The 23,447-nt window shown below is 43.6% G+C and overlaps 2 protein-coding genes across 6 annotated transcripts in view; one reads left to right on the forward strand and one right to left on the reverse strand.

Moving 5' to 3' along the window:
- The window catches only part of CACNA2D3 (calcium voltage-gated channel auxiliary subunit alpha2delta 3), a 1,003,844-nt gene that overhangs the window by 839,395 nt on the left and 141,002 nt on the right, over positions 1–23,447 (forward strand). The gene's annotated exons all lie outside the window — the stretch shown is intronic.
- LRTM1 (leucine rich repeats and transmembrane domains 1) lies at positions 7,968–18,043 on the reverse strand. Of its 5 annotated transcripts, none has more exons than XM_066244389.1 (5): positions 17,584–18,043; positions 14,343–14,939; positions 11,582–11,758; positions 8,727–8,853; positions 7,968–8,544 (listed from the first exon to the last, which is right to left on the reverse strand). In XM_066244389.1, exons 1-5 carry the CDS (start codon positions 17,588–17,590, stop codon positions 8,082–8,084), a joined length of 1,371 nt encoding a protein of 456 aa, XP_066100486.1. In that variant the 5' UTR covers positions 17,591–18,043; the 3' UTR covers positions 7,968–8,081. The 5 variants fall into 5 exon arrangements, with proteins under 5 accessions (XP_066100486.1, XP_066100487.1, XP_066100488.1 ...); XM_066244390.1 differs by having other exon boundaries at positions 7,968–8,491; positions 17,584–18,041; XM_066244391.1 differs by lacking the exon at positions 11,582–11,758 and having other exon boundaries at positions 17,584–18,039.

A 23,447-nucleotide genomic window follows, 5' to 3' on the forward strand; every position in this document is an offset into this window, starting at 1 on the left:
GGCCTTTGCACCTGCTTGCCTTCTCCCTGGAACAGTTTTCACCCAGATCTCTTCATCACTGGCTTCATCATTTCCCTCAGGTCTCTGCTCAAATATTTTCTTCATAAATAAAGTAGAAACCCCACATTTCCAGGACCCTCTGTCCCTCCTACCTGCTTTTTCACCACCTGATATATTTTCAATTTTCTTGTGTTCTTCCTCTGCTAGAAATTAAGTTCTGTGGGAAATATACTTTTTTATTTTTGTTCTCTGAAACTAAGAAAGTCCCTGACATGAAGCATGTGCTTAGAAACTTGTTAAATTAGTGACTTTGCATTGTTTGGTAGCCATATTAGCAAAACCACTTAGACTTCACTCTGACTTTAACCAATTTTAGTGATTATCCTGGCATGCTAATGGTATGACTGCCACATTTTTTAAGTTTTTCTCACACTCTTCTTCCCCCTACCCTTTCCTCTTGATTTTTGTAATTCATTGCTTGATCCATTAAAATACATATGTCTTGATTTTTTTTCTCCAAAAGCAACGTGTAGGTATCATGCTTCCTGAGCCCTTATATATCTGAGAATCACAATCTCAGCTTGGTTCCTCGTGAAGGTTTGTTTTTACTTGTTTAGTTTCTAAATTTTAGAGTTTTTAATGTATTCTTTAAATTTAAAAATTTTACCAGAATCTATTTGTTTCCTTTATTTGTTTTTCTCTGATTTATACCGATTGAGACTTCCATGTGCCACACACTAACCTAGACTAACTTTTGATATTGTTTTCATTGGCCTTTCTTAGAATGAACTTTTCCTGATTTATGTAACTTGGGTTTTTCTTTAGTTCAGGAGAATCCCTTCAGATTTTATTTCCTTCTGTGTGACATGTTCTGTTTATCAAGAAACCACTTATCCATTTATTGGTTCTTTACGATTGCCCCTTTGTTTCTACGTACTGTTTCCATCTTTTTTATTTTTTTTTCTTCCATATTTTGGGAGTGAGTATTCCATAGTGTATATTCAGTTTCACTGATTCAATATGGTATAGTGTTTCTTTTGCACCTCTGATGAGGACTGTGGTTAATATATTGATTTATCACTCATCTGTTTGTATTTGCTGATTACCTACTGTGATTAGTCTTCAATATTTTATTATTTGTTATTCCTTTATGGTTGTCTGATATTTTGCCCTCCTTCCTTCCCTGTGAGGGGATTGCGCATCCTCGCCCGTTGCCACAACCCTGGGGACAGCTGCTGCTGGGGCGGTGTGCTTCTGGGCCTCATTGTCTGAGACCTGGATCTGCCGATGGCTGTGTGTAGGGAAGGTATGCACCATATCCAATCACAAGTTTTAAAAACTATAGTGGAATACGTTTTCTTAAATAGATCTTTCATGCTTCTTCTGCATATAAAAGGGCAAGGTTGCTTTTCTTCCTTTTTTTTTCTTTTTTATTCTTTTTTTTTTCCTTAGGTATCTTTTAGGAGGCTCCAAAGTGGTATCTTTCTTCATTTTAATCATCATTAAAATATGGGGTGTTTGCCAATGAACAGGGTAAATGGTTTCCCTTGAGAGTCCCTTACAGTTGGCTTTCGATACTCCTTGCAGACTAAGATGGAAGGCTAGTTGATATGTAGGAAGGCTTCATATGTGTCTTCCATTTAGTGTGGCATTGCAGGATTGGTAAAGATTGCCACCTCTTGCTACTTGACAGGCTGACTACTTGACCTAGATAAACCAAAGTAGCCTGTAGTTTTCATTCCTTGTAAGAAACAGTCGATGAAAACTATAGCGCCTAGCTTGTGTGTATCGTATTGTCCTCCCCACCTCCTGTCATCTTAGTATATGCTCCGTTGTAGATATTCTTTATCTCTAGTGGATGCAGACAGCAGGGCCTTGACAGCAGGTGTTGTGTAAGTGAACTGTCCTCACATGGTTAAATGGTTTCCCTCTGCTTTTTGAAGCCCATTGTCACAGAAGGAGGGAGAGCAGCATAGGATGAGGAGGTGAGACTATTCCTCTTTCTTCACATTCCATTCATCTGTCTGAAGGTCACATCTTTGCTTTAGGTAGTGGACATTCCTCCAAGAGTCTTGAATATCATTGACCAGTATTTCTAATTTCTAGAATCTTCATAACTTTTTTCTTGTTCTGTGTATTCATGAATATTTCAATGAAAAACACACCTTATTAGCCGTTTCTATTTTATCATTTTCTAAAATGGCTATAAGATGGTGCAGTTGAGTTTCTCCCCTTCTAAGAAAAGATTTTAGAAAACCTTTTCCAACCCAGCAGAGTTATGGTGATAGAAAAACCCTCATTTTCCCATTTTTCCTTGGCTTCTTATGCTGGCCTTCTGGGTGTTGGTGGGACCAGAGCTCTGGCAGGGAACACTGGCTGGTGGTTGGGTTTGCTTCCTCTGCCATGCTTTAAGTGCTGGCAGTGCCAGGGAAGGATTCCAGCTCTGACTACTTCAAACCTGTCACATTCTGACAAGTGCCCAGAGAGTTTGGCCTTGGAAAGACCTGAATCCAAATTCCTACTCCACTACTTACTAGTGGTGTGCCTTGAACAAATGACCCAAACCCAGTGATCATGTTTCTCCATCTGTAATGTGGCAGTAAAATGCCCAGATGTTTTGGTCAATATGAAGCTTAGAAAACTGAAAGCATTATGCTTGAAAAACAATTGGCACAAAATTGTGAGCTCAGTAAATGTTGATGGTGGTATTATAACTGTCTTCATCCAAGTGATATAATAATGTCGTAGTCTTGATATTTTGGTTCACACAGAGTGAATGAAGAATGGTGGGGGTGGGGGTGAATCATCCATGTTAACCCAGTGCTCCTGCAATTGCATTTATCAGGCCTGCAATTAATTATCTGTGTGACTTTGGAAAAATTTCTCTCCTTTTTCCATGCTTCTATTTCACATTTATAAACTAAGAACATGGAACTAGTTGAGGGTAGCACGTAGGCTTAATCTAATGTCAACTTCAGTTGATCAGTAGTGGATACCTAGAAAACAGTTCTAAAAGGAGTCTGAGCTTTGGCTGGGCTCAGTAGATCGTTTGCTATCATCTGTTAGCAATGTCTGAAGTGGTAGGGAGGTTAGGCACAGCTATCCAAAATTTGCCAGGTGTAGACTAAATGCTCTCCAAGGACCTTCCTAATTCCAAATCCTCTCAGGTTTTTTCTGGGTCTTCTTGATGGGTCTCTGCAGTTTTGACATCCTATTCACCCAAGTCAATATTCATTGTCACCAGAGTGGAAAGTTAGGCATGGATACTCCAGTCAAGAAACTGAAAGGAGACTGGTAGACTACAAAGCTGCTTCTTTGGACGGGATGGGGGTTTCTTTGAGACTTCACTGCAATTTGAGCATAAAAAAAAATAAAGCATTTTACAGTTTCACTACTTAAATCCATTTTGAGTTTATTCTTATGTATGATGTAAGTTGATAGCCTAGTTTCATTTTTTTTGCAGTATCTGTTCAATTTTCCCAATAGTATTTATTAAAGAGTCTGTCTTTACCCCACTGTATTTTCTTGCCTCCTTGGTCAAATATTAATTGACCTTAAAGGCAAGGATTTATTTCTGTGCTCTTTATTCTGTTTCATTGATCTATATGCCTGTTCTTGTGTCAATACCTTGCTGTTTGATTACTATGGTCTTATATCATTTGATATCAGGTAGAGTGATACCTCCAACTTTGTTCTTCTTTCTCAAGATTGCAGAGGCTATTTGGGGTCTTTTGTGGTTTCACATAAATATTTTAAATATTTGTTCTAGATCTGTGAGATATGTCACTGGTATTTTAATAGATTGCTTTGGGGTAGTATGAACATTTTAATGATGTTAATATTTTCTATCCATGAATATCGTATATGCTTCTACTTATTTGTATCTTCATCGGTTTCTTTCTTCAGTCTCTTATAATTTTCTTTTATTTACCTCCTTGGTTAAATATAGTCCTAGATATCTTATTTTTTTGTTGTTGTTGCAATAGTAAATGGTATTATTTTTTTAATTTCTCTTCCTGATAGTTCATGATTGGTATATAAAAACACCGACTTCTGAATATCAATTTTGTATCCTGCTACTTTGCTGACTTCATTTCTTAGATCTAGGGGGTAAATGGAGATGGCAAGAGACTTTGCTTTGGATGTTGGGCATGTGAGGTGGTGTGCAGATGAAGTTTTGTTGAGTTGTACACTTAAAACCTGTTGGTTTTGTGAACCAATGCCATCCTAATAAATGCAATAAAAAATGAATGCAAAAATAAACAAACAAATCAAGCATTTTCATCAGAAGGGAAAACAGGATAGTTCCCTGAAGTTGAACATAGAACCCACAACCCATTGATGCCATTTGCTAGTAAGTTTCTATCTAATAACATTTAGCAATGGACACTCTTTTGGAATTGACCAAACTACAATAGAAACACTTATTTCCTTATCTGCAGCAGAAACTTCTAGCTTCCTAACAGTTGTATAATTATATGAGTACATGCTAGAGATAGATTCTTTTTAAATCTTGGCTTAGCCACTTCATATGATCTTCAAGATCCGAGACAAGAGTGTCTTATTTCTGGGATAGCTTGGTTAACTCAAGTAATGAGATTTGATTTCATGAATCTTTAGGAGGAGATACTTTGAATCACCTTTCAGTCTTCCACTTTTGTAAGGAAGATTAAAATACCCAGTTGTCCATTGGCATTTTAACATCTTGACACAAGATTCCTCTTGCAGGGACCAGGATATTTGCCTTACTTGTAAAAGCCTTTCAGGTATATATTTGACCTAGGTCTCCTTTCTCCACAATCTCTGTGGCAGGATGCATTCTTCATCCCTCCTAGGCCTCTCACTTAAGAAAGCTACAAGCATACATTGGGTCCTGCTTTTATGAATCTGTGATTGCTGGCAAAGTAAAAATGACCAGTCCATAGTCATACTGTCCTATTAAATATGGTGAAAAAATTGTATTTTTAGATGGTTTTCTCAGAAACAATCAACATGAAACATGATTTTTGTTCACAGTGTGCCCTCAGTAAGACTCTTGATGGAAGGCCGTTTTTATAGAGGAAGCTGTGAATATGACAAGACAGCGGCAATAAACAGCTGAAAGTAATCTGGGAGGCGTTTGCAAATTACCCCTCATGAGCAGTGGTGGTTGTGAAAGATAATTTGTGGTTCTCACAGAATACGCTGCAAATTGGGTCTTTCATCTACGATGTTTTTTATGGTTAAAACATTTCATTTCTCATATTAAAAAATGATAACTCTGCATTTGTTAATCTAAACAATTTGATTTATATTTTTCTGTGTTGAGAAGCTGTTGACATTTCATGGCAAGTAATTATTTTCATTGCCAACTGCTGTTTGTAGTGACTGTAGGCAAAAAGAAATCTGAATATATGTGTGCACCATTTTAATCATTTTTCTTAACGACTATTTATAAAGCAGGAATCTGTTTGCCCGAGTTATCCTCTGTACTTATACATCTCATAAGACCTGGGTGTTAGTGAGGATTTTCTGTAGTGTTTTGGATGCCCTGTTATATGATCATGTGGGCTGGCCTGCAGTGTCCCAGAGCCTCTGGCAGAGCCCTGTGCTAAGTTTAAAAATCATAGCAGTAAAAGGAAGCATGCATTATTGGCCTCAGCTGTCCCCGGCTTACATAATATCTGTTCAAGTATCTCACAGGGTGGTGACCAGTACTACATGACAGATGCTCACGAGAACTCTCACTATGCCTGGTAGGTAGTTTGAGCTCCGGAAGCATTTGGTGAAATGGGGACAACATATTAAAAGATCTTCTAAATTTCCTCTCTCATAAAATGTTCCTGGCCAAGGACTCACAGTCCAAGGCGAGGGGAAGAAAGGTTTTCTTGCTGCATCCTCAGACCGGATGCGCAGCCTCGCCCACTGATGCGGGCACCAGACAGAACGGAAGGGAGGCACCGGGACTGGGATGGAACAGCTGGCTTTCTCTGGGGTCTCTTTTTGATCTTAAAATCCATGCTAATTTTCCAATCTACTCCATAACATATCCAGGTTTATTTTAATATTCAGGAAAAATTAACATCAAAGTTTATACTTTTCCCCGCAGAAAAATCATTTGGTAAAATTGCTGCTCCAAAAAGATGATCCATCATTAGCTGGTGGGCGTGTGTGTTGGGGGGGGGGCACACTACTTGTGAAGCACTGTGGGCAGGGCCTCTGTGGCAATTAGGGCACGTTGGTGTGTGTCCTGCAGGGTAGGCTGTGGTGGGTTCATTGTCTCTCTTCCTTGACCCCTTATACTGCTGGGCAAAGCGCTGGCCACATCAGACGGAGAGAATACCCCTGCATGTGCAGACCTCCCATTCACATTTCATGACCGGGAATGCACTACTGATTTAGGATTCAAACCAATTTTTACATGGCCTGAAGGAATGGGTGTAGAGCCAGTACTCTGAATGGCAAATGTATTTTATCCTTTGAACCAACTTCAATTGATTAGTTCTGGTTGCCTACAGTGCTGTCTTAAGAAGGCATCTGGGGTGCATCAGGCTCAGTTAGGAAGAGTGCTGGGATTGATTAACAATGTCTGTCAAGGCCTCTGGAGGGATAGCTTGCTCTCCTTTTGCCATTGCCTGCTTTTGACATGTCCTTAACTCTTCTGTGTAAAGTGATTTTAATACTAACAGGTGACTAAGTAGGAGATGGGGCATCATGATGGAGAGCAGGTAGATTCCACTTTAAGAAAACCTGGCATGAAAAAATGCAAATTTACAAAATGCATAAGTCTGGAGCCAATTATTGTCATTACATGAAAGATTCCATGAAAGGTTCCTTTAAATAGCAAGCTCCCCTGCTGCATTAAAATGATGATTCAATTTACAGAAATTCACTTTGCATGCAGCTCTTCAGGACCGTGTCTGTGGAGTAAAGCAAGCCACACCTGATTTTTTAAACCACGGCCTAAAGACTGTTCAGGATGGCTGCTGCCGCATATCTCTAGTCTCCTGATAATTCCTACTCTCTTCAGACTTCCTTCTTACTTCCTCTCCCAGAGTGTTGAGTAGACAATCTGGGTGGTGGTCAACAGCTGCTGGCTTCCACCCTGCCGCGGCTGCATTTCATTAGTGGGTAAACTGATTGCTCCGTGTATGTTTATGTGTGGGTGTGGTTGTACAAGTCTGTGCACCATGGATGTGGATGCAGATACACACCAGCCATTATCTCGCTCTCAGCCCACCCCAAATTTATTCCTGCTGTGAGTTACAAGGAAGGCTCCAAGTGCCTGGTGGACATGGCCTTTCAGTAACGTGTGCCCTGAATTCCGCTCCCCTTCCTCTCTGTGTGTGTTTATGTGTTATTTACCCTTGCTTCAGAGACCTTCCCCAGACTCTGGGCCCGAGTCCCATTACCCAGACATGAAACCCTCCTCTTCCTCTGTGGCCTCAAAAGCCCCAAATGGTTTTCTGATTTAGAAAATTAAATATAATCTGACTCTTGTGGCAAGCTACGAAATTCCCGTCCAACAGACGCTCCCATAAAATATATAACATACACAACATCTAAAAGTACCACCGAACTAGCATGAACTTGAATTATAGAGGCATTCTGTGCCCCTCGGGTAAGATCACCAGCTTCTTCCCAGGCACTCACAACTGGGCAGTTTTCCAGTGGGCCATAAAGCTCCCAGGAATGCTGACTGGCACACGTGTTTGGGTTTCAGTGCTCTGTAACAGCACTGTACTGCAGGGAAGAGGACCTTAAAGAGAGCACCGCCCCTTTCCCTGTGCGATGGCCTTCTCCCGCATAGAATAACTTAATAACTTCTCAGGCACAGAACACAAGTGTCATCTCTATTTCATCTAAAGTATTTTAAAAATCTCAACATAAATTTCTTCCCAGGAATGAATATATATATATATATATATATATATATATATATATATATATATATTTTTTTTTTTTTTTTTTTTTTTACAGATATATCCTTTTTTTTTTTTTTCTTGGAAAAAGCAAATGAGGCAGTAACAGTGAACATATCAGCCCTACTCAGACACGCTTTTCTGGCTTAAAGTAATAATTCCTGTTTGAGAGGAAAGTTCTTAAGCTGGTGAGCTGTCAAAAAGCTCTTTTCCTTCTGTCTTCGCAGGCTCGTTGGTTTGAGCCAAGGGTCCCCCACGGTACCGGGCTGTGATGGCTGCGTAGGTGCAGCCATAGATCGCAGCCGCCAGCATCAGGAGACACAGGATCCCACACGCAACCCCCGTGATGATGACAGTGACCACGGCGTGACGCAGCTTGGCCGGCCTGGGCTTGGCTTTGAGCCCACACTCCGCGTGGTCCTGCTCCGTCGTGCTGTGGCTCTCGGGGGGCCTTGGGACAGCCCGGTGGGCAGAACCCAGGTCCGAAGAGGGCCAAGGGCAGGGCTGGTAGAGCTCGTGGGGGATTTTCAGGAGGTCCTCTCCCTGCCAGGTGTCTGGCGATGCACAGACGACGCTGTCCAGCACTCCCCCTTCACAAAGCAAAGGCAAAGGATGAGAACAACTGAATCTCCGAATCCTCAGCCTGCAAAATGTTAGGCAGATGGAATTTATAAAGCACCTTTTTTCTTTTTCTGGAGTCAGAGAATTTAACAACCATATTTTATGATTTTAGAATTTCTAAATTGGCCAAATGCTAAAAATGCCACACACTAAATTGGCAATTATGTATGACCGAGAATTCATTAGGAGCCAGGTCACCTTTACCTTATAAACGCCGAGGGGAGAGCGGCGCAGAAGCGGACGTGGGGACCCTGGCGGCCCCCCGAGGCACTCCCGCCCCAGCGAGTCCTCTGCACACAGACACCTATTGTGCCACGTTCCCACTGGAAGTCTACACGTAAAAAAATAAAAATAAAACAAACATCCTTTGTTGCGATGTATTAATTACAAAGACCCTGTGTCTCCAGCCACACTCTTCTGTGATGCCAAATGGGAGGTCGTGGTGCTGGAGTGGTTTGTGTAGCTGAAGATTTGGCAGTAATCCTAGAGTTCATGGGATTAAGTACAATTAGCGTGTCTCCTTGGGCCTTGAAGCATTTAGTACTGTGAGTAGGAACTTTCCAGTGGATCATTAGACCCAGTTTCTATTCGCTGTAAGGCAATTATTTCCTCAGTTATGTAGACAACATGGAGGGTTAGGTGCCTAGTAATTCTTTTCTAGAAAGAGATTCCGTTCTGGCCAAATTTGACCACCACTTCACTATGTGACCTTGGGCAAATAAACTTCTCTGAATAAATGTTTTGCCATAAAACCATCATTATTGTATCCAACTTGATACTTTGTAAAGTACTGTTATATGAGTCCTCACAACTCCACCATAGCGGGTAACTTTTGTCCCGGGTCACCCAGGTTATAAGTGACAGAGCACATCCAAACCCAGCTCACTCCCTCGATCCATTTTTCCCACTGTTTCTCAATGCCTGTTGCTACTTTTTTCTCTGTTTCCTCCTTTCTGGAATGTCCTGAGGTTAGCGGAGGTCACCCAGTGACCCTCAGTAGAGCCCCTTGCTCGCAGAACCCTGCCGCCCATCGCTGGGGCTCGGCTCCCCTTGGCTGCCATGAACTCATCCCTCAGGAAGGCTCTGAAGCTTGGAACCACTCTTAGCCAAGTTAGACGACCTCCTCATCCTGGTTTGGGCCCTCTCTTCCCTGGATAACTGAAATTACTTTCTCCCTCATTCCCCCCTACTTGTACATACTTTCGATGAACTATGAAATAATACCAGAAATTCATATGTGGTAGGTAGTCACTCCGGAGTTCCGTTGTACAGCGCTGTGAAGTTTGGGGACTGCCTTCACATCTGTTCTCCCCGAGTCTTATAAGCCAATGCCATGTGGACCTGTTATTAGGAGAGGCCATTTTGCAGCGCAAGGGTTATCTGGCCCATGCTACAGCTGAGTTAGAGGCTATGTCAAAATCCACCTCACACCCTTTTTGCTACTACTGCTTGAACTGCATCTGAAACTTCTAGGGTCTCTTGGGATCCTCTTGGCTTCTTCAGTGAGCCCCTGAAGCAGAAGCCCCACCTCTAAAGCAAAAAGGTAACAGAGGAAATTCCCTCTTTTCTGAGCTGATTGCAGGAGGCCAGGGGTGATGGGTGGCTGCTCCAGGGACCCCAGGGTGCCACCAGGCCACACCATGATTAACGATCCCTGCCTCGTGGGCCATTTTCTGCCATGCCCTTGAGTTTGTTGGGAGGCAGAAGGCCAGAGAGACAGAAATGAAGTTTGGGGCTTAGAGAAACAGCAATGATTCTCAACCTGGCCACAGAGCACTGAGGCTGCCGCAGGGGGAGGAAGTCCAGCTGGCATGGGACCTCCAGCTGGCTTACTCAGAGACTGGGGTGGCTCCCAGTCACCCCAGGTGTAAGCACTGCCTTCCTCCAGTTCCAAGCTTCCTACTGCTCCATACGAGAGTGAGAGGCATGGCCTTGGGACCCAGAGGGAGGCGATGCCCAGAGCTGAGCCTAGGACATGGATGGGAGCAGAGGTTGTGGTCGCCAGGAGCCCCATGGCCTCTTCTCGTGCAGCTGTGGCCCCAGCCAGGATTCACCTCCCAGCCTTCCACCCCAGGGGGCATCTGCTGATGACAGCTTGAGGGTCCCATACCCTTCTAGATTTGTGGAAGCTCACAACGCTAGAAGTTCCAGCTTGCCAATCACTCATATCCCGTCTGTCCTCTCGTAGTTCTTAACCATGGCCTTGGAAGACATTTGATGTTAACCTTGAGTCTGACCATTACCTAGCTGTGCAATCCTAAGCAAACTACTTGACCACTCTGTGCCTCTGCTTGCTCCTCTGGAAAGTGGGAGGGGGCAGATAATAAAATTCATCTCCCAGATCACTCTGAGGACTGAGTTGGGTAAAGTATGTCAAGTATTTAGCACAATCCCTACCCCAGAATAAATGTCTAATACATTTATCTGTCAGCACAAAGATGATTTGTTACTTTTGAATGGAGAGAGTGGAATATTAATTACAAAGTCTGTGCACATGTTTTTGTGGAAGAGACATTATTAAGTATTCAGCAAAGCATGTGTTTTGGCTCTTGAGCCCACAGGAAGTTGAAATTTCCCTTCCCTTTATGGTCTGGGTGGGGCCATGTGACTGTGTTCTGACCACTAGAACCAGTGAATGTCACTTCTAGGCCACAAAACCCTCTGCTTAATCCTCCAAGCACTTTGTTCCCATTTGGCGTTAATCTTAGCAGCCACATGGTCAAGTTGGCAATGTCAAAAGCTGGAAGGGGTTTAAGTCCCTGAACGACTACATAGACCCCAGTTCTTCCCCCAGTTGCTTTGAACTCTGAAATGAGTGCCTTTTATTGTGCACATCCCTGAGATGGTGGTCATATCCATCAACCTGTCCTGACTAATACTGCTAGTGTTTGTATCTATTTATGTATCATTTTGTTAATGAGGTCTTGACCAGTACAGTCCTTTGTTGTACCTTTATTCAATATATCGGTAGTCAGACTGTCTCCTATATTTAGCATCCATTTGGGGCTTTTTTCCTAGTTATTTTGGGTCACCCAGATGTTATCCCAAATCAATTTTACCTTCCAAGAAAGGCTGTTGTCTGTGCTGGGCAGCTCTGCCATGAGGGGCGCTGACCTGAGTCACAGGATCTGAGGACAGAATAGGTCTCAGGAACTCCCTGGCTTTCCACTGCTGTGTCCATCTGGTGACCCCGAGAGCTGGTGAGGGGTGTGACTGTCCAAAGATCACCAGCAAATCTGTGGCAGAACATAGAGAGTGCCACTCTGTCCCATGTTGCTTCTGGGAACTATGTGACTTTTGTCAAGAAGTGCTCTTAGATGAAAACTCTCTTCTTATGATGTTTGGCCCATGCTCACCATTTCATCTAGATTGGAACACAATAGCTAAAGCCACTTCCCCACTGGATGTTAAATTTTACTTCTAACCTCTTACAAGAAAGATTTGTACCACAAGAGACAGCCCCTCTTGCAGGTCAACTTGAAGACTAGCTGCTTAGTGGTGAGCTATTTGCTTTCACATAGTGCAGAGGGAACCTTGACTCAGCATTGTTTACTTGAGTTCATGTTGTGCTCTAACCCAGTGGTCCTCAACCCCCTGGGCCGCGGACCGGCGGGTCCGCAGAGAAAGAATAAATAACTTACATTATTTCTGTTTTATTTATATTTAAGTCTGAACGATGTTTTATTTTTTAAAAATGACCAGATTCCCTCTGTTACATCCGTCTAAGACTCACTCTTGACGCTTGTCTCATGAGTTCAACAATTATATTTTAAAATACCACAGTTTTTACACCGGTCGCATAATTTTATTTTGTGCATTTATCCGTCCCACCCTAAGGGCTGGTCCATGAAAATATTTTCTGACATTAAACCAGTCCGTGGCCCAAAAAAGGTTGGGAACCACTGCTCTAACCCACTTCCAGCCATCTGATGGCCACAACCATTGAACTCTGCTGGTTCCCTAGTTCAGGACTGTAGCTCTGCTAACTTCCTGGATTATAGGCTCAAATGTCCATCTACCAATTTAACAGCTTTCCTTGATATGAAATGAGTATCTTAATATTGACCTTCCCCAAACTGAAGTCCTATTTAGCCCCTCTCACACACACTCACCCACTTCCCAGGTCCCCCGCACCCCAGTCTGCCCCATCAGCTATCGGCGTTTGTCTGGTTACTCCTGTGGGAAGAAAATGTTAATTTCCCATAATTACTCCCTTTTCTTCATCTCCCAGTCCTACCCATTAGTTTCTGTTAGTTCAGTATTCCAGATATCTCCCAGCCTTGATGACTTCTGCCCACCCTGGTTTGGGACACCACCATCTCTTCCCTGGGTGACTGAAATCGGTTTCTTCCTCCTTCCCCTTCTTCTTCCTGGGAAGCCATTGGTTGGCTCTCCCTAGAGTCAACAGAGCGACCTTTTAAATGCAACCAGATTATATTGTTCCTCTCACTAAAATTCAGACTTTTATCTCACCTAAAATAAGATCCAAACGTCTCAGCCTGCTCTGCCCATTCCTACCTGACTCAGCCCCTGAGTACTTGAGTGGCCTCATCTTGCTCTCTCTCTCCCTCCCTTCCTCTGCTCCGGACACTCCTTCCCTTCAGTCAAGCCAAGCTTGATCCCGTCAGGCCCTCCATGCTTGCTGTCTTTTCCCCCGGTTATCGGTTAAGGCACGGTTCATTCCTCCTGTGCAGCTTCTGCTCACCCATGTCACCACCTTGTAGAGGCCTTCCCTGTCCTTCCTGTCTAAATAGAACCCGCATCCCTTCACTCCCTCTGCCCTCCCCTGTCTCATTGTTTCCATAGCACTGACTGCTTTGTGAACGTGGGTATTTGTTATCTTACTTAACATCTGTTTCTATTATCCGAATGTAACCTCTGTGATGATGGGGATTTTCTTGTTTAATCACTTTCTCTCAGTGCCTAGAAAAGTGCCTGGCACCTAAGAGGCACTCCAGTGTAGGGATGAATGAATGAACCCCTGGGATGGAGATGAGAGAACATAGGGCCATTTATTCTCAAAGCCATTCATTCTGTTTTCATCTGAGCTTCCACTCTGTCGCCTTGGGCAAGTGGCTGACCCTTGCTGGGCCTTCATTTTCCATCGGTAACAAGCTAGTATTGAGTTAGGAGCTGACAAACTTCTCTGTTAAGGGCCAGATAGTAAATATTTTAAGTTTTGCATTACATACACTGTCAAAACTATTCAAGTTTGCCCTTATCGTGCAAAACAGTTACAAAGAATAAATGGTCATGGGTGTGTTCCAATAAAATTTTCTTTACTAAAACAGCAGGTAGGCTGGATTTGGTCATCATGCTATTATTTGCTGATCCCTGGTGATTCCCAGACCCCCTCATCTTTAATATTCTAGGATCTCTTGCATTGATTTTGACATCTGGTTAAAGAAATGGTAACTTTAGGGATGGAGTCCTCTGGCATCCGACTTCAATAACTGGCACTTGCTAAAGTAGAGGGATAATCTTAGGGAAGATTTCTAGCTGTCAAAGGGGTACAGACACTGAAGGGAAAACTCCCCAGGAGACATGCCATGCCCTGGTTGGGCCACATGCGAAAGTAGATTTTGATGCTACTTTGGAGTTGAATGAATTCAAATACCTGAATTTAAACACCCTTTAATGACTCTCTTGCTTCTTCTGCCATACTGTGAAATGATATCAATGTGAGTAAAGCTTACACTAGTCTGTTGCACACTCAACATTCTTTCTAATGCCGAAAACAGGTGAGGTAACACAAGATGTGAGGGTAGACAAAAACACATAGATGTGGGGGTAGGGGTGTACCAAGTAGACATCACTGACCTTTATAGATAAATGTCTCCAGCCAGAGTTTAAGACCGAGCAAGTGGCAATTGCATTTCCAAATGTTGTCCTTGAGAAATAAAAGCTTCACGCTAGGCATGGATTCTAGGAGCATTCGACTGAGCTGCTGAAGCTGGTTTTGTTGGATCGCAAATATGGTTAGGTTCTCCCAATGCTCACCCAGAGAGGTGGGAAGGCGGCTGATGTTGTTGGATGACAAGTACAGCTCCCTCAGCTGTGGGAGGGAGTGGAAAAGTCTGCCTTCCAGGGAATGCAGCGAGTTCTGGGTTAGGTCTAAGACCTGCAAATGCTGGAGTCCATGGAAAGCTCCAGGGGCCAGGTTTGAAAGGGAATTGTTGCACAAGTTCAAGGTCGTGAGCTGTGGCACCGATCTAAAGGCGAAAGCTGGAAGCTGGTGTATCTGATTATCTTGTAAATGCAGAGTTAGAGTCTGAGGAGGCAAATCGGGAGGGACTTCCACCAGACCCTGCCGGCTGCAGTCTACAGAATTTGAGGTCGAGTGACAGCGGCACTTCTCTGGGCAGCCACCCACCCCCCGGAGCAGGACAACCACACTGGAAAGCAGGAGCAGTTCACCTACGACAAACAGAAAGCAATGGGGATAGGAACCAGTTTGTAAGCAGTGCCGTCATTTTTCCCTTTGAAATTACAGACAGTGTGATTCTGAGCTAACACCTTCCATCACCTGAATGAAAGAGAATTTCTGTCATTCACTATTTTTTGTAGAGCTAGGTTGGACTGGGTATACCCCCACTGTCTGTAACTATTGTGACCTTTGTGCTAACATTGTCAGAAGCCTTGGAAAAGATGCTTTCTCCAACACTCAGACATCACAAGATGGAAGGCTTTAGTGTGCTGAACAGAAAGGTGGGGAATCAATCTTTCTGAGGCACATGCCCTTCATAAGGGACAGCTGAATTATCTGGGCCAGAGTGTGGAGGAGTGACAGGGAGTTCAGAAAGTCATATTTCTGACAAGTGTACTCCCGATCAGTGTGGTCCATTAGAATTTTCTGTGGTGATGGAAACGACCCGTATCAGCTGTCCAGTTTGGTAGCCATTGGCTATGTGTGCTACTGAGCTCTGAAATGTGACAATGGCAGCCCAGGCACTGAGTTTTCATTTGTGTTTAATTTTAATTAATTTAAATGTAATAGGTACATGGTATCAGTGGACAGCATATTGGGTAGGGCAGGTCTAAAGCATTCCTATATATTGACATCCATCTTTGCAGATGTAATAATTCCATGAATGACCCCCTTTTATATTCAAGAATTCTGTAAAAATACAGAAATGCTTTAAGAATAATATAATAAACATCCATGTCATGTTCCTATAACCCTATCATTCAGGGGTTGTCATACTCCTTCTCTTGTTTATTCTAGCTCAAAGAAGCCATGTATTATTGATACAGTTGTACTCCCTTTGATTAGCACTAACTCATGCTTTCTGGCACCAATCTCTCCTCCCTCACCATATGGAGGTGTCCCACTAAGCCTTTTAAAAACAGACCTTCGTGACAGCAACAAGAGTAAATGACCACACAGCACATGGTTTGAGCCAGGTACCATTCTAACTGCCATATATAGAGATAGAGAGATAGATATAGATTATTTATCTATCTATCTATGCCATATATATTTAATCCTCAAAATCTTGTAAATCTGAAATCTGGTTCTGATTCTACTATTATCCCCATTTTGAGGGGATACTAGTAGAGGCACGGAGAATAACCTCAAGAATAGCTTCCAATCACTTGCCCAAGGTCACACATATGTAAATAGCAGAGTTATGATTTGAACCCTGATGGTCTGCTTCCAGAGCCTGTCAGGGTTCTTAATCTTAACCTGCTGTGCTCTACTGCCTGTTAAACACTTTTACACACACAGACACACACACACATGTACACATGCACAATACTGTTTTTTATAGTTTTTAAAAACCTACATAAATACAATATAATCATCAGCATGTTTCATTCTGCAATTTACTCTATATGATCTATCCATATGGCTACATAGAGAGCTAATTCATTTCTTTAACTGCTGTACAATATGCCATGGTGAAGCCATGCCATTTATTATTTATTTAGCTACTCTCTTGCTGAAGCAGATCTGAGGTTTTAAAGTTTTCTTCATTAAAATGATGCTGCAAAGAGCATTCGTGCACAGAGCTCCTTGGCCTGTGGTGGAAGGTCTCTGGAATCAACAGCAGTCTCCTTTCAGGGTCAGAGAGGATGGTGAGCATTCTTAGATACCGCTAGATCCTTCTCCAGAGTAGCTGTATCACTCCCTTCTTTTACCCTGAGACTTGAATTTCAAAATATTGGCAAACATCTGTCAAAGACATTTTGTTATATTGATAGAAGAATTCACAAGACCACACAATTATATTGAAAACTCAAGATAATTATCTACTCATAAAAAATTATCTTGAATGCAGTTCTTTAGTTTGTTTATTTGTTTGTTTTTGGCCTTAACTGGGAAGAAAAATGTGGCTGTCAAATGCACTGGTACCTGTCCCTTGAATTCCCTACTGATGTGAACAGTATTTGGAGGCAACAGGGAAGCTGTTTGGAGAGCCTTCAGAGGGAGGTCCTGCTCAATGTAGTTTAGCCACAGATGCAGGATATCACAGTCCCCTTCCCTCTTCCCAAATATTAAAGAGCAAAGTTCTTGTTTTCCTGTCTTTAATTTTGCAAATAACCTAAATGACTCCTCTCAAAGCCAAACATTTCCCCATCAGAGATGAGTCAATTCTCTGAACTTTAGCTGTGGGTCTCGAGCATTAATTGGCTATAGGAAATCAAATCTTCACCAAGGGAAAATGTTTTCCACAGAACCTACTAGTCTACTCATGAAAAGCTCGTCTTTCTGAGATTGTAGCCAGTTTGTTCATTCTTTCTTTTGTCCCACTCTACCCTTCTCTGAAGGGGATGATCTATGAACTCCAACTTGAAGCATGTTGATTTGTATGAAATGTCCTATGACATGCCAACTGCATGTCTGATCGTGGCTGGGTACATTTGTCCCCGTGCCCTGCCTCTGGCCCAGCATGACACAAGCATAAACTCTCCCATCAGAGACATTTTTAAAAAAATCTGTGTGGTCTTTAGAGAAAGCCAACTTGAAAAGAAGTTTCCCACAGACACCTCTTGGAGGGGACCCCCTTCCACTCTTAGGAAACTTTTCTAAGGGGAGAGGGGATTTGCCGTCGCTCACCTTTCATGGCTGAGTCTCCACAGGCCTCGGTGTCGAACCCACAGCCCACTTTATTAATTTGCAGATCAACAGACTGAGGGCATGGCCATCCAGAGTCCAGCTTTCATTCACTCTTTCTGAGTCCTGCCCGGGCTTTTCTTCAGTGCAAAAACAGTCGTGGCTTTCAGACCATTTATCTCAGCAGTCCTTCCCCTCTCTCCATCTGGCTGGCATTGTTTTCCATTAGAAGATCTTTTGACCATGCCCCTCGTCTTTCTGAAAGTGTTGACCTCCCCACGATCATCCCTGCCTTTCCCATTCAGATGACGAGCCACAGAAAGAATATTTGTCAAACCTCGGTGAACAGCTGTAGCATTCAAACCTGACCCCGATGGCTCAGGCTTTTTGATTAGTTAATCTGCTTGAAGTCCAGGGCACCAAAATAAAACTGCCTTCTTAATCCGGTCGTGGTCTCTGAATTCTGTTGTCATGCTGTGTCATGACAACCATGCTGTGTCAACCCTCGGTGGTTTGAGGGACGCTTGCTGTGGGTCCTCGAGCTGGGGGTCTAGCAGCAGAGCCAGCGGAGTGTGTAATATGAGGACAAATTGGCCTGCTGGAGGCTGACACGGTTTCCACAGTGCACTTGTTTGGTCACCGAAGGCTTATTCAGCCAACATCCGTGGGGATTAGCTGTGTTGACAGGGCCTTGATGCCCTGAAATTCATAGCCATGGTTTCCTTCAGTGGACATCACAATCTATTCTCCCTGGTGCCACAAATACTTCTCAGCTGCTCCTTTGCTTGCTCCCCCCCCCCACTCCTACCAACTCCACCTCTATTGGACTGACCTTTTGGTTAATGTGACTTTGGAAATAACTTTTCACTCTTTCATCATTTCCCTATTTTTTCAGATATAAAACAATAAAGCTGCCCCTGTGAGCATTGGGCGTCAATGAACTGTGTTCTCTAATTGAAGCTGTTGGGAACTTTCCCACCAGGCACTGGAACATTTCTTTGAATGTGCAAATCCCCTGACATTTGCTGTGGTGGGGATGCCTGGAGCTGCCCTTCAACATGCTAAATGCTCTGTGTGCCCATGGGGACTCCTGGTAAGGGTACAAACATGCTTGTCTGGAGGTGGTGTAGACTCCCTGGCCTCTGCCAGTACAATATGACAGCAGAGTGTGGAATTTGGAATCACATGAGTCTGGATTTGAATTTAGCTTCATCATTCACCGGTTCTATGTCTCTGTGACTTGTGCACTAGAAGCTTTGTAGCCTTTTCTGTAACATGGGGATAATAGTGGTCCTTGCTTCCCAAGGCCACTCTGGTGGTACCAAGAGAAGAAACCCCTTGTGAATGAAATTGAAAAATCAGACTGTGATTGTCCTCAGTAGCCTGTTCTTTGGAATTCTTCTCCTTTGGCCAAGCCCTGTGCTGTCTCAGGGAACCCGATGTACTCATCATGCCACTTCTGAAAAATCTGCTTTACTCGGCTGCCATCTTTTGTCCTCCAGCTTTCCTTGGGCATGGGAAACATAATGGGGAAAAGTCAGGGGCAGACAACAAAGAGCCATTTAAAACTCAATAAGGACTAAATTATTCTATCCTTCTGCCCTTTCCTCCCCGCCATCTGGCCTGCTGGTCTACTTTTGGGTGCAGAGAATTTAACAATAATCATTCTTTGATGATACATGACCATCAATGGCCCATACATAGCCTCCGGTCATTAACATCATAGTATAACAAATACCTGTGAACCTACCACTCACTCTAAGAACTAGAAAGTTACCAGTAACTCCTGTCAATCTGTGAACCTGTCTTTCTCCAGGTGTCTGATGAAATTAGTGGAGTAGTAGATCTGAAATAAAGTTAGTGGTGTAGTAGTATGAAACATGTACCTTCAGAACCTTAAATCTCTTTAAAAGGAAGACAGTGGCCAAAATGTAGGAGGCTGTTTTTCAGCATCCACTTGTCCATGGAGCCCAGGTCTGAGTGAGAGGCCAAGGGAACCAGAAAAGACATAGCACGGTGGCTCTCGGGCTTCGATGAACCTACCAGTTTGCAGTGTGCTGTGTAGCAATTCTTATTTATTATATCCGAGTCCAAGCTGATCGTCTCTTCATCTTGACCCCGTCACCCATGGGAAGACTGCACCTGACTTTGTTGGACACTGACACGATCCCCACTCTCCTGAACCAGGTCCCAACAGTCCTTTGGCTGGTAGCAGAGAGGTCGTCTTAGACAGAGGAAGTGCAGACTACCCATTCCAAGTTCTTCCCAAGCTCAGCCTTCCAGCACTTAGTTTGTCTGCATACAGGATGTATGTGCAGATAAAGATGCATTCAGATAAGTATGATTAAAGGTAATTAGTGAGCTCATGCAGCTGGTGGAATAAACATAGACAGATGCGAGTAGATATAAAGCTATGAAAGAAACAAGAGGATCAAGAAACATGGCAGTTTAGGAAGTCTGGCCAAGGCCTCACACTGACTCATTTTACTTAGATCTTTTGATTGACTACTTTTGTCCCTGCCCCAAAATATAAATTGGAATCAAATTTGTGTTTGATTGTTTACTCATGTTATACATAAAATGAATGTTTTGTACCATTCTTCTTGGTGGATCTTTATTTGCTTTTGTACTTTTATTATAACATAATAGTTCAGTGTCTGAAATAAATGACAATGTGTTTTTCATATTTTCAAGTTATAGCTCAGTGCATGTACATTGTGATGCAATAATAAATCTGCGTTTTGCCTTCTCTTTAAAGTTTGCTCTATGTTAGCTCTTTGATACTTGTAGCTTTAAAGTGTTCTGGAAGACACAAGTATATCAAGCAGGACTTACAGTCTAACCCACCAAGTACAGATCTTGAACTTCAGGGATCCTTTCTCTTCTTATTCCAGCCTTCATCTGTCCCACTAATTCATTCTAGATCAGTGTCCCTGATATAAGAGCATGGAATCTGAAGTGAAACCATCTAGGTTCAAATGTTGCCTCCAACATTTACTGGCTGTGTGACTTTGAATAAGCTACTTAACCTCTCTGATCTTCAATTTATTCATCTGTACAAATGAACACTGGCAAAATTGTTAGATTTGCAGGGAGGGTTAAATATTTTCATGCAGGAATCTTAGCAAAATAAAAATGCCTCTGCACATAGCAATACCCATTAACTTGTCTTTTCTCTGTGGTTGTGTCTGTGGGACATGTATGAGCGAGGCACTTAGGCTGTGTCTATTTGCACTGACCTGTTTGGGGCAAAAACAAACTAGTTAAAGCAAAGGAGCATTTCGCTTATGTAACAGAGTTCACCGTCTCCTTGGATTGTAAAACAGGCACGTGAATGTGTATCTGCCTAGAATCAGCTGCAGTCTAAGTGAATTTGTGTTCTACCTATCTTTGCTTGTCATCACAATAGCTCCACAAACAAAAGAATGTTGGCTGTTGGTGCCATGTGACTGAACCTTCCTGTGGGACTTTTGTTAGCTAAATAAAGGTCCTGCATTGACTTTGACACAGGCTCCCTCCCAGTTTCATAGGGCAGCTTCCCATTTCGGTGCAATAGTAATGTTCTCATCCTTTCATTTAATCTAAGGATCCCATATTGGGCCACCTTCTGTGTGCCTGTAAGGTTATTCCTAAAGGGTTACCTACCGATCTCTCCTCCCATCCGTCCTTCCTTGGTAGGAGGCCCTTTCCCTGTCCTTGCGTAATTAGAGAGAGTGTGTAGTCATCTCCCCAGGGCTGTTTAGCTTTCATCATGAAGCATGACTATCAGGGTTTCGAGGTTGATAGGAGTGGAAACATTTGTGTTCAACAAGCTGGCTCCTTCATGTGTTGTCAACATTTCATTTGTGATTCTAATGAGGGCCGAGGAGAAAATAAACTCAGTGCCCTGCTCTCCGCTGCACAGCTGATGTTTATAAGTTCCTATCCATGGCTGTGAGTTGCTCTGACCACGAAGACATTTGGGAAGGCAGCTGTGCACTGCTGTGCGTGAGGAGGGGCTGGGACAGTCAGATCTGCTGAGACAGTCCTGAGGCCACCTGGGGGCGCGGACTTCTCGGAGGTGGCGTTTCTCTACCTGCTGGTGCTTTAAATGTCTCCTGAAGGGGAAGACACCCTTATTTAAAAATAGGCTGTATTAGAGGCAGTCACATTTTTGACTCCTATCTCATCTCCTCTGAAAGTCTGCCCTAGCTTTTCATTGTGTTAATTCTTTATTAAGGAGGTACCTACTGAATCCTCCCTTAATTGTTAAGCTTTGTGTTTGGGGATATTACAGGCATGAAAATAAAACAGCAAAATAATTATGGTTACAATCCAAATGACCCCTACAATCTAGCCAGGAGACAGACATTTACAATATGGCCCCACAAATACGAGACACACTGAAGCCGTGAGGGGGTCAGGAAGAGGAGCTCCAGGTACCAAAAGAGAATACTGTCGGGGAGGTCGGGGCAGCTGTCCATGTGGATGTTCTAACCAGGCTGCAATGGGAAAACGGGCTAGAATTCTCTGCAGGGAGGGGAAGGGATGAGGACCATTCCAGGCAAAGACAGGGCACGTGAAAGGCTTAGAGTCAGACAGATGGCACAGAGCCCTAGGAGCTGCTGGGACTCGAGTATGGCCAACACAGTGGGTGGGGGTGAGTGGGTGGGGGTGAGAAGATGCTGGAGAAGAGGGGAGGAAGCTGATTGGTGCCCCCCCCCACCTTCTTCCACTGTCACTGTCTTATTAATATTGAAAAGTGCTCTCTCTCTCTCTCTCTCACACACACACACACACACACACACACACACACACACACCCCTGCAGCTCAGGATTAGAGCCTGCAGTGCCCCCTGTGATGCACTTTGGGAGGTGGTATACTTCACAGTCTGTGTCCTTTGGCAGCTTCACACACTCTCCTTAACTAGAGAGACGCATCTTATTGTCCTCCATACAGAATTCAAGAGGATTGCAAGTTTGCAAGCGTTACAAAATCTCAGCACATGTTTACCAAGTCCTGAGCTTTGGGGTACAGTTTGCAGTTGTGGGAGAACTTGTCCCCTACATGTCTGAGGAGAGGCCGGATGGAGTGCTCACCCTCCTGCACAGGTGCGCAAGGCCAGTGACGTCGGGAAGAGCCAGTCCGCTGGGGCTTGGAGGCCGTGTTGGTGGAACAGAACTTTTTCTCTTGAGTGTTCAGTTACATGTTGGTGTGGCTGCGACACCCAGCACACCAGGGGGAGCAAAGTGCTTGGGGGCCATGCTTACCTGCTCTATGGGCCCAGGGCTCCCCACCCAGCTGCTGCTCTTCAGCCCAGTGCTCGGGGCACACAACAGCAGACAACTGGTGGTGCCATGCTAACATCATCCTCGTCGCTGATGCTGAAGTAGACCCTGGTGATTTGTAATTTGGACTAATAAGTCTGGAAGGCAGCGCCAAGTCCTATTTTGCTGAGGGGAGAATTTGAATCATGTGCTAGGAAGGAATCTCCTGCCTGAGCCCACCTACCCCCCACCACACACACATCTACATCTTGATGTAAACTTGGCATTTTCTTCTTGTCCCCACGAAGATGGTAGTTTTTCTACTGTGATAGAAATAAGTTAATTCTTTTTTTTATAATGGTATTCATAAATGAGAAACAAAATTTTAGGATCTTTTGAAAAGAAGTTATGTTGTGCTCTGCACATACGCACAGGAAACCCATGGCTTGCACTGGAAATATGACTTTAAAACAGTCAGAGATGCACGGGCATTTCTTGTTTCTGAATGTGGGTATGTGGATGATCCCCAGGAAGAGCTCCTGCCAGGGCCAAGGATTTGCTGGGAGCTGTGTGCCAGCCATGAAGTACAGGCAGGTTTTCTCCCTGACACCCTCCCAGCA

The sequence above is a fragment of the Saccopteryx bilineata genome, chromosome 10 (genome assembly GCF_036850765.1).
Source record: "Saccopteryx bilineata isolate mSacBil1 chromosome 10, mSacBil1_pri_phased_curated, whole genome shotgun sequence".
Lineage (NCBI taxonomy): Eukaryota > Metazoa > Chordata > Mammalia > Chiroptera > Emballonuridae > Saccopteryx > Saccopteryx bilineata.

What these genes read in the sequence shown, in the direction of transcription:
- LRTM1 (XM_066244389.1), bottom strand. An exon ending in GGAGACATTTATCTATAAAG is followed by an intron (nt 11,759 to 14,342) that starts GTCAGTGATGTC and finishes GTTCTGCCACAG; the next exon opens with ATTTGCTGGTGATCTTTGGA. An exon ending in CTCCCCTCGGCGTTTATAAG is followed by an intron (nt 8,545 to 8,726) that starts GTAAAGGTGACC and finishes AACATTTTGCAG; the next exon opens with GCTGAGGATTCGGAGATTCA.